Source organism: Triticum aestivum, chromosome 6A (assembly GCF_018294505.1).
Source record: "Triticum aestivum cultivar Chinese Spring chromosome 6A, IWGSC CS RefSeq v2.1, whole genome shotgun sequence".
In the NCBI taxonomy this organism is placed as follows: Eukaryota; Viridiplantae; Streptophyta; class Magnoliopsida; order Poales; family Poaceae; genus Triticum; species Triticum aestivum.
Genome location: NC_057809.1, coordinates 40,212,742 through 40,223,910, shown reverse-complemented (window position 1 = coordinate 40,223,910; position 11,169 = coordinate 40,212,742). Strand labels below are relative to the sequence as shown.

Sequence of the window (11,169 nt, the reverse complement as noted above, 5' to 3'; positions counted from 1 at the left end):
ATCACAGAGCCCGAAGCCAAAGGTAATCCAATCCGCACAGAAATCCCCATCTCAAAACCCTAGCCCTCATCCCCGATCCCGGCGAGCGAGATGGCCAACCCGAGGGTGTTCTTCGACATGACCGTCGGCGGCGCGCCGGCGGGGCGCATCGTGATGGAGCTGTACAAGGACGCGGTGCCGCGGACGGTGGAGAACTTCCGCGCGCTCTGCACCGGCGAGAAGGGCGTCGGCAAGAGCGGCAAGCCGCTGCACTACAAGGGCAGCGCCTTCCACCGCGTGATCCCCGACTTCATGTGCCAGGGCGGCGACTTCACCAGGGGCAACGGCACCGGAGGCGAGTCCATCTACGGCGAGAAGTTCGCCGACGAGAAGTTCGTCCACAAGCACACCAAGCCCGGGATCCTCTCCATGGCCAACGCCGGGCCCAACACCAACGGCTCCCAGTTCTTCATCTGCACCGTCCCCTGCAATTGGCTCGACGGCAAGCACGTGGTCTTCGGCGAGGTCGTCGAGGGCATGGACGTCGTCAAGAACATCGAGAAGGTGGGCTCCCGCAGCGGCACCTGCTCCAAGCAGGTCGTCATCGCCGACTGCGGCCAGCTCTAGATCCGCCCGCCCGCCGGTCGCCGTCGTCGTCATCGCCCCGTGTGTCCCGTGTCGTGTCGTCGATCTAAATAAGAGAGTCGTGTGTCGTGTCTTCCCCTGGTCCGTCCGATGAGATCTCCGTGGTTGGTTTAGGAGGGTTTTAGGTGGACTCTTTGGGCCGCTGGATCTGCGTCCGGCGGCCTTGGTTATCTTCCTGTGTCTGCTGCTATCTTACCGTTTGAATGAGATGAACTCCGCTATGAATTATCCGTAATTTGTGCTCGTTGGATTCAGTACCTGTTTGTCGCGTTCTTTCTTTGTCTGGTGCTCCTGACTCCAATGTGTTGGAGCCCGTGTGCTTTTTCTAGTGTTATCTACTCGATTTTCGTGCCGATTCGATCTGAAAACTTAAATTAATCACGTTCCAAATGCTCGACAAAGTTTCTGAACTTCTTCGGCACAAAATCTGAACTGTAAATTAGCAACGGTAAAGAAAAAAGGCTCTGCACTTTGTTGAGATGGAACATGGTCTGCTATCATGTTCCCCCGTACATTCGCTTCGCTTTTCAGAACTGACCTGCTTGCTTAATCCTGACCGGTTTGGTGTTGCTTGTTTTGCACTGTAATTTTGTTGCTGGATCTTGATTTACGTGATTAGTAATTTATTTATATTACTAAATTTGGAGAACACAATTACCTTGTTGATGCATGGATCTAACAGCATTGGGAGTCAGATCTCGCGTGGATCTGAGGCAAAATTAAGATATGCGATGTGATTGATCCAGATATGTATTCTGTTGGCACTTGGATTATATATCCTCTCTCTTGTCAGTTGGATTCTCTTGGCGGCAGGAAGTTTCCCCCTCTCTTTCCAGGCGGTGCCCAACTATGAAATTATTCCAATTCGTTGCATTTTATATATTTCATAAACAAGAAATAAAATGCAATGCATCATTTAGATTTAGCAACTTTACTTTATTTTTGAATAGGATACTACATATCCTGCTTTTTTAGGTGAGAAATCTGTGCCCCTTTTTGACTAGGAAAGTTCTCATTCCTCCCTACCACAAGGCGCTAGAAAAGGAGGTATAATTCCAATTTTTATTCCGTTCCATTGGCTGATCTAATCGTAATCGGCCTGTCATATATTCCTTGCCAACTCAACCAGAATATTACCACAGGGAAAAACGCGGCCAGAATTATTCCGGAAAAAAGGCCTAACTAATTCGTGCAAGTAAAGTTATCGCGCTCTCAACCAATTACTAATATTTCCAAAGTTAAGCACACGTAAAAGAAATCGATGGAAACCATTTCCACTTCCACTTCCACGAAAATCGGCGAGGGGCCACAGCGCAGCGTCAGGCACTGGAAGGGGGCAGGGTCCCACCTGGCGGAAAGCCGCGGGGCCCGTGGGGCAGCGTGAGGCGAGTAGACAAAGCGGTGGACGGCGTGCGCGGGCTTCGAGGCGTCCGGTGGAGAGCGAGCCGCTCTCTGGCGCTCTCTTTCCTCCGGCTTTGGCGTTTGTGGCGCTTGAATGGGCGCGGGGCCCACCGGCCCTCGTGTTTGTTTGCGGCAGGGTCGCGTTGGTGGTACGCAGTTCTGACTGGGTCCGGGTCCGGCTCCGCGTCGCATCTTTTCCGCATCGGAGATCGCGTCGCATTGCCTTTTGGGCTGGGCCCGACACATGATTGGCCCTCCCCTCCCGGCTTCACTTCACCTAAAAAAACGAAAACCTAGAAACATTAAGAAATTTGAAGAAGGGTGTTCTACTACGTACTAGAAATATTAGAGGATTTTATGTTTGCAAAAGTTCCATCTCTGTTACAGGATGGGAGCAACGAATGAGCTAGTCGTGGGACACCCGATTTGCCAAGATGTGTCTTCCATTTGGCAAGATGTTAGTATGTACTAGAATTGTTTCTACTCTAACCGGTAATTGGACTATCTTTTTGAGCAACTAGACTTTATTGATCAATTAACAAGGGGCACGCCAAACATGCCTAGCTACACTGTGAGCTTCACCGTTTGAGTTCTTAAATTCATGAACAAAAATGTAGAGAGTGAACGCATCTGCGGACTTCAATTTCTCTGCAGCGCACGTTCCAGCGAGGAGAGGTTGGAACCGAGGAGAGAGAGGAGGGGGTCGACCGGTCGAGGTGGGCGGCGTAAGGGACAAGGAAAGTTCGAGCGAGATGACGACGTGGTTTGCGAACAGAGATAGCAAAGGAGATGTGGGACTTCTCCCACGAGTCGTGACTCGTGTTTTCCCGTCCCCGGGATTTGGCTGGGCAGGGCGAAAGTTCCCCTGACTTGAGGCTTGACCAAATGGTCCTTTAGTGTGGGTCGTGAGGTGGTTCCTATTTGGCGCTTCAGACGCCTGTTACTGTGTATTCTACAAACAGGCGCCTGAAGCGTCCACGCGTTGGGCCGACCCAACTAGTTTTTTGTGCGTGTTTTAAATCTGCAAAAATGCTCTCCGAGTGAATCGAACCCGTGACCCCCGACTCAACATGTGCTACAGTACCTACAAAGCCGAATAACACGATGTGTTTATATCTTTTCTTTCATTTCTTCTTGTATTTTTTCTTTATTTTTTATTTTTTTTGATGAAACTTGGTCAAATCTGTGTTTTCTCTCTTCAAATCGGTGATTTTGTTTTTCATAATTGATGAAATTTTTTCGAATGGATGATTTTTTTGAAATTGTGAACTTTTTACAAGTCGGTGAACTTTTTTCTAAATTCAATGATTTTTTAAAAATGAACTTTTTCAAATTCGACAATCTTTTTCAAATTCATTCACTTTTTAAAAAATCCATGATCTATTGAATTCAAGTTTTTTTTCCTTTTTTGAATCGATGGTTTTTTTATTTCCAATTTTTTTACTTTTTTCAAAATTCAATGATTTTTTTAAAAATCATGAACTTTTTTAAAATTCATTCACTTTTTTTTCAAAATCCATGATCCTTTTTTAATGCATGTTTTTCCCTTTTTTGCTATTTTTTTCGCAAAATCAATCAAGGACATGGGCAGCCCACCATTGGCATCACGTGGGCGCCAGGGAGCTTCTCTGGCGCCTGAAGCGCCGAATAGGAGCTCCCAGGTTGTGACCCATCTTGTCCACCGTCTAGATTCCCCCATGGTGCAAATAACACATTGCTGCATCTTGATGAGTGATGTATTGGGTGCATCATCATTCAGCAAATGTGGGTAACATGATAGAAAAAAAAGAGGTCTTGCCTTGGATCTTTAGTTCGTACGATTCTTAAAATTCAGAAATAGAAAAAAACTTAAAATTGGAGTAGCATGTTCTCTTCAATCCTATACAATCACAAAGTTTCGATATTTTAAGATCATACTTCCTCCTTCCCAAAATAAGTGTCGTTGTTTTGGTACAACTTTGTGCTAATCAGCGACACTTATTTTGGGGCGGATGGAGTAATTGTTTTATGCCGCCAACATAAAAAAATAAAGCTGTTGAGTGGATGAAATTTACACGAAAATAGAGTGCGGATCAGTCGACCTATGTCAATACCATTTTTTTATAACGATCAATGTACCCTAAAATAGCAAAATCTTTGAATTTGAAAGGGTCCTTAGAATATTTGACTTGAAAGAAACCAACATATGTTTTATGAGAAAACTATGGAGGTTATTCAAGTCAAGTTTAGAACAAACAAGGACTTCACAAGACCAAAATATCTCCCAATATTTGCATCTGAGGATTCATACATCTATTTTCTTCACTAAAGTAGATGGAAGGCAACAAGAAGATCAAATGATTCATCAAGCGGAAAAAATGTAATAAACAGTAATAACATGACCATAACAAAAGACTATGGTTATGTCAATCGGGGCATCCTCTTAGTAAATCCATTTGGCCAGATTTACCAGATTGGGATATTCTTTGTCGATTTGGTCGGATATGTAGAAATCTCCGCTTGTAACAAAGCCAACAAGAAGGAAGAATGCATTCATGTTGTCGTGGGAAAATCCAACATGTGTAGAGAATTTTCATCTTGAATGCCATGTCCAACTAATCATGGTCAGAACAACAGTATAAAGACAACACCTTCAACAAGGTAACTATTCAAGTGTGTTTGGTGTCACTGCCTGGTCCAACCAGTTAAGACCGATCACAGATTTTCTTCTTAGACATGAGGTGGTGTTCCCGTCACCATATTGAAGGAAATATGCCCTAGAGGCAATAATAAAGTTATTATTTATTTCCTTATAATCATGATAAATGTTTATTATTCATGCTAGAATTGTATTTTCCGGAAACATAATACATGTGTGAATACATAGACAAACAGAGTGTCACTAGTATGCCTCTACTTGACTAGCTCGTTAATCAAAGATGGTTATGTTTCCTAACCATGAACAATGAGTTGTTATTTGATTAACGAGGTCACATCATTAGTAGAATGATCTGATTGACATGACCCATTCCATTAGCTTAGCACCTGATCGTTTAGTATGTTGCTATTGCTTTCTTCATGACTTATACATGTTCCTATGACTATGAGATTATGCAACTCCCGTTTGCCGGAGGAACACTTTGGGTACTACCAAACGTCACAACGTAAATGGGTGATTATAAAGGAGTACTACAGGTGTCTCCAATGGTCGATGTTGGGTTGGCGTATTTCGAGATTAGGATTTGTCACTCCGATTGTCGGAGAGGTATCTCTGGGCCCTCTCGGTAATACACATCACATAAGCCTTGCAAGCATTACAACTAATATGTTAGTTGTGAGATGATGTATTACGGAACGAGTAAAGAGACTTGCCAGTAACGAGATTGAACTAGGTATTGGATACCGACGATCGAATCTCGGGCAAGTAACATACCGATGACAAAGGGAACAACGTATGTTGTTATGCGGTCTGACCGATAAAGATCTTCGTAGAATATGTAGGAGCCAATATGGGCATCCAGGTCCCGCTATTGGTTATTGACCAGAGACATGTCTCGGTCATGTCTACATTGTTCTCGAACCCGTAGGGTCCGCACGCTTAAGGTTACGATGACAGTTATATTATGAGTTTATGCATTTTGATGTACCGAAGGTTGTTCGGAGTCCCGGATGTGATCACGGACATGACGAGGAGTCTCGAAATGGTCGAGACGTAAAGATTGATATATTGGAAGCCTATGTTTGGACATCGGAAGTGTTCCGGGTGAAATCGGGATTTTACCGGGTTACCGGGAGGTTACCGGAACCCCCCGGGAGCCATATGGGCCTTCATGGGCCTTAGTGGAAAGGAGAAAGGGGCAGCCCAAGGTGGCTGCGCCTCTTCCCCCTCCCCTAGTCCTATTAGGACTAGGAGAAGGTGGCCGGCCCCCCTCTCTCCCTTCCCCTCCGAGGAATCCTAGTTGGACTAGGATTGGGGGGAGGAATCCTACTCCCAGAGGGAGTAGGACTCTCCTGCGCCTCCCTCTTTGGCCGGCCAGCCTCCCCTCCTCTCCTCCTTTATATACTGAGGCAGGGGCACCTCTAAACACACAAGTTGACACAAGTTGATCCACGTGATCGATTCCTTAGCCGTGTGCGGTGCCCCCTGCCACCATATTCCTCGATAATACTGTAGCAGAGTTTAGGCGAAGCCCTGCTACTGTAGTTCATCAAGATCGTCACCACGCCGTCGTGCTGACGGAACTCTTCCCCGACACTTTGCTGGATCGGAGTCCGGGGATCGTCATCGAGCTGAACGTGTGCTCGAACTCGGAGGTGCCGTAGTTTCGGTGCTTGATCGGTTGGATCGTGAAGACGTACGACTACTTCCTCTACGTCGTGTCATCGCTTCCGCAGTCGGTCTGCGTAGGGTACGTAGACAATACTCTTCCCCTCGTTGCTAGGCATCACATGATCCTGTGTGTGCGTAGGAAAATTTTTTAAATTACTACGAAACCCAACACATATTTACATTAAATATTCAGAGAGTTACAACACACATCACTCCGCATGAAACCACAATGGTGCCCACTTGAGATAGTCGCAAAGCTAGTTGGTGTGTGGCAATAATCTTGTGACAAATGAGAATTTGGCTAATATCTCCTTTTTGCTAGAGGTTTTGTGGAATTGTTTCTAGTTGGTGGCCGGTAATTAATGTGGTGCCCATTATACAAAGAAAAATGTTAAATTAGAGTGAAATGTTCTCTTAAATCCTATAAAATGAAAAGATACGATATTTTGGTTTAATGAAAAAACTATTGAGGTTCTTGTAGTCAAGTTTAGAGCAAACTAGAGGAGATCTCTGCATCCAAAGATTCACGAATCTATAAATTTATTAAAGTAGAGGCAAGCCAGCGAGCAAATCAATTGAAGCATCAACAAAGTACATTTCATGTACAATAAATGACATAACGATATCAAAATATGACTAGAAAGAACTACGATCAATTCACTTGTCGTCCGCAACAAAAACATCAAGAAGGAAGAGTGCATTAGCACATGCATCGTTAAATACAACATGTGTCCAGATTTTCATCCTGAATGCTAGATCCAAGTAAAATCATTCAAGTGCGGCGAGTGTCACTGTGGAGTCAAAACAGTAAAATCCAGATAAACGATTTTCATCTCAGACATGAAACTGTGTTCCAATCACCATGTTTACAACAGTCCACAAGAAATCAACATCGTGTCCAGTTAAGATAGCCACAAAGCAAGCCACCACCGTAACTCCTTGTGGTCGTGCAACAATCCAACACGGGTCACCTGACCAGGAGGAACACCGTAGACATGAGAGAGCCACCGATCTGGCACCCTCTAATGGAGGAAAACCGTGCCGCACCAATGATAACATTGAAAGAGGAGCAGTTGTGGTGGGTTATACATAGTGCCTCCCGCCAGAACAACTGCCAAGATTTTGCCCGCAACTCACGTTAGAGGTATGGGAGCCCTTTGCACCACTGAGTTGTAACTTATAAGAAACAGCGAAACGACTATTCAAGGTTGCCTCACGTTGACGAACTTAATTGGCAGGAGATAAATGATGCAACCCCCAAGCCTCGAGACACGCCGTCACGACCACATATGTCCACGCTTGCGACCATCAATCCTCGCAACACGCTCGCACACATCGTCGATTACCTCTGCCTCCACCATTTAACGAAGGCTCTTCTTGCAGCCCACATGGGATGTCACCTAGCCACGCCGACCTGCGACATCCTTCCGAGCGCAATTATAGCCACCGCCTCGACAAACTAGATAAATCTTGCCTCCGTGGATCACCTAGAGAAGATTCGGATCGGCGGGGCAACGTAACATTTCAATTTTCATATGGACCTTTGGTCGCAAACTTTGCATTTATTTTTTCTGATTTCTACAAAATCAAAAGAGTATCTTTTCGAAAAGCATGCTATAGTTCGTGGGTTTTTCACATAGGCCAACGTGTTATGCCGTCCTGCATTTCTCTCCCGGTGCACAAATGAAAATGCTCACATGTAAGCTAACTTTAATTTTTTAGTTGAACTTTAATCTGTTAGCGTGACACGGATTGTGGAAATATTACACCACTAAAATATTTTTGATTTATTTTAGTTAGTCGAGCCTTACTGGCAAAAAGAAAAAGAAAAAGTGGAGGGGTATTTACCCCGGTAAAGTTAGCAGTAAAATGAGAAGTGAAAGTGATCGACGTCGTCGGTGTATGCGGTGTACATGTTTTTCTTGTTTTGAGCTGCGTGGTGTACATAGTTGGTGTAGCCGTGTTTGTACGTACTGCTCACACCTGTCTGGTGGATGGATTGGATTGGATGGTTCGGCCGTGGCATGTGGTTGGGACCGGATGCGCGGCTGCCTGCCGCGGCAGACCCCAACTGAACGCCTCTTGTCACTTTTTCGACCATGTGTTCACTTCACCTATGGACTATGGTCCCAGCAATAGCTTTCGAACCAAGCTCGCTGTCACACCACTAACTTCGATCTACCTTTGGTGTAGTGGTTTTACTTCGTCGCTGCTTCTCTTCTACTCTAGTACTTCCATCACAGATGTGCATGGTTGCAGTGGCGGAGACAGGGGGGTGCCAGCCAGGGCCCTGGCCCCCCCTAACATATGTGATTTAGGCCTAATATATGAATAGTAGCAGTGATTTTTTGCTAAAAATGGGTGTTTTTGATGGATTGGCCCACCCCAACAAGGTTTAACAATACTCGGCCCTCCTCATTCTATTTTGCTGGCTCCGCCACTGCATGGTTGTGTTCGGTGACAATGCATTGCAAGGTACTCCCTCTGTCTTCGTGGTGTCAAAAAACGTATGACATTTTGACACAGAGATACGAATTCCTAGTTTACACATATCATGATTAATTCCCCATCCTACGTGAATGTGAAATGTAGATGATAGCATTCATGCTATACTCTCTCTATATTTTACCACTGACGTTGTGAACCTAAGACAGAGATGGTCCTTTAGGGATCGTCTTATTCACTTTGAATATTCACAGACATGAATGTTAGCCCCCCGCAGAAAAAACATGAATGTTAGTCATGTGGGGAGAAAAGGCATCATATAAAAATGCACTATTCATTATCTTTTTTTGTAAGATAATGCACTATTCATTATCGTCGTAAAAAATGTATAGAAACATACTATCATCATAAAGACCGCATTGTGAAGTTGCACTATTCTTATTCACTATAAATTAGTTTATCTTTCTCCGAAAATACAACGATGGAGATGGGTGCACGTGGACCCGATTTCGTTCTTTTTAGAAAAAAAGGTAAATTATTTGGAAGCTTATTGGAACAAAAAAATTCTAGTGTTATGCATGTGCGTATAATTTCACAACGAAATGACCTACATCGTATCCTGTGTGAATAAAAAAATGATACAATATAAAAGTTACTATGCATCACTTTCGTGCCCGCAATGTTTTTTTTTTGCTAGGATTTCCACATAATGCATTTTGTCCCGAAACTTTACACACATGTATAACGCTACAACATGTTTGCTACGAAAAAGTTTCAAAAATATTGACTTTTCTAGTCTTTTTTAAAAATGTTTTTCCTAAAATGGGTGTACCTACCATGTCCCAAAAATTCAAGCCGATCTTTCTCTAGAAACCATTTCCAGTTTATTTTTTTCTAAAGTAAGCAATCTGACATTTTCCATGGTTTTCTCTTTAGGCGACGTGCACTCGGCAAGGATAACCCCATCGAAGCGCTTGGCCTGTGGAGCGTCTGTGTCTCGCCTGCAGCGAGCCACAAGCACCTCTCACGTCAAGGACGCCATAAATGGGCTGGTCCATATTCATGCAGGTACACGAGCACCAGTTTTTGTCCTTTTTTCGTTCGTATTTATTTTAAAAATATTATGATGTTATATGTTCCAAAGAGTTACTGACTTATTTTCCTGAAATGTTCACCACGAATGTTCCAAAAATGTTAACGTATTGTAATGTTCTTTGTCATTGCAATTTTATAAAAATAATGATAGAAATTTTTTTTGTGACATTTAAAAATATTTAACTTGGCACATTAAAAAATATGTACGTGAAAATTTGATTAAAGCTATAAATTGTAAAAATATGTGTGTTTATTAACAAACAAGTTTCATACATTCCAACAAAATTCACCCATTACAAAAATATGTCTGTGACATTCTAAAAATGTTTATGCATTTTGTGCATAGATTCAAAATTGATTATTTTTTTTGCCAATTTTAGAACTTTTAGGAATGTTGATGAACTTTATCCCAAATTAAATGAACTTTCTTTTTTAAAATCGATGAACTTTTTCTAAATTCATGAACTTATTTGAAATTTGTGAACATTTTACAATTTTGTACGTACCTTTTCAAATTCGTGAATACTTCTGAAATTCGGCATTTTTCTCAATTTGTACGAACCTTATTCAAATTTGTGGTTGTTTCAATTTTTATGAATTCCTTCAGTAATTTAGTTTTTCTTTATTAAGCAATTTATATTGGTCAAATAGCACATATTTTCCCGTTAGTAAACAACTAAATGAGCTCGTTCTAGTTGTTGTCATACCATGCCGTAAGGATTGGCGTCCCATGTTTGATTCCCACTACTTTCATGCCACTATCTATTTCTTTTATTTGACACTTGCATGTTACTGGGCCGGCCCTCTCGACGTCGGGTGCAAGCGCCAATAGCGCTAGCTAAGGCCTCCTATATGGTGCGGTGCGCACCCGTTACGGGCGCACATTCATAAAAAGACAGACATAAATGGGAGATGCTAGGATGCAGTCCCGAGCTCCTAGCCACTAGGCTCATGCCGTTTTGGTGTTAAAGTAGCTGGGCGCGCCCTACATGAGGCATAAAGAGCCGGTTTTCACTTGTTTTTCAGGTTTTCCTCCTTTTCTTTTTCACTTTTTCTTTTCTTTTCTTTCTCCATATTCTTCTGTGTTATGCATTTTTTTCCTTTTCCACTTTTTTTGTTCTTTTTCTTTCTTCTTCTCAGTTTTCTTGTTTTTCTAATTCCTTTTTTGATTGTTTCTTTGGTTTTCAATGTTTTTTCATTTTCTTTTCTTTTTTCGTACATGTCAAAATATTTTTTTCTAACAAGTGATCAACAATTTTTGTATACACGTTAAACATTGTTCGAACGCTATGTCA

At 42.9% G+C, this 11,169-nt stretch overlaps 1 protein-coding gene across 1 annotated transcript; it reads left to right on the top strand.

Annotated features, from left to right (window-relative positions):
* LOC123131889 (peptidyl-prolyl cis-trans isomerase) lies at window positions 1-859 on the top strand. The gene has a single exon (XM_044551597.1). It carries the CDS (start codon window positions 91-93, stop codon window positions 604-606), a length of 516 nt encoding a protein of 171 aa, XP_044407532.1. The 5' UTR covers window positions 1-90; the 3' UTR covers window positions 607-859.
* Window positions 860-11,169: the final 10,310 nt, after the last annotated feature.

Bases quoted from the DNA above. Each gene is read 5' to 3' on its own strand.
- LOC123131889 (XM_044551597.1), top strand. From the start codon at position 91: ATGGCCAACCCGAGGGTGTTCTTCGACATGACCGTCGGCGGCGCGCCG.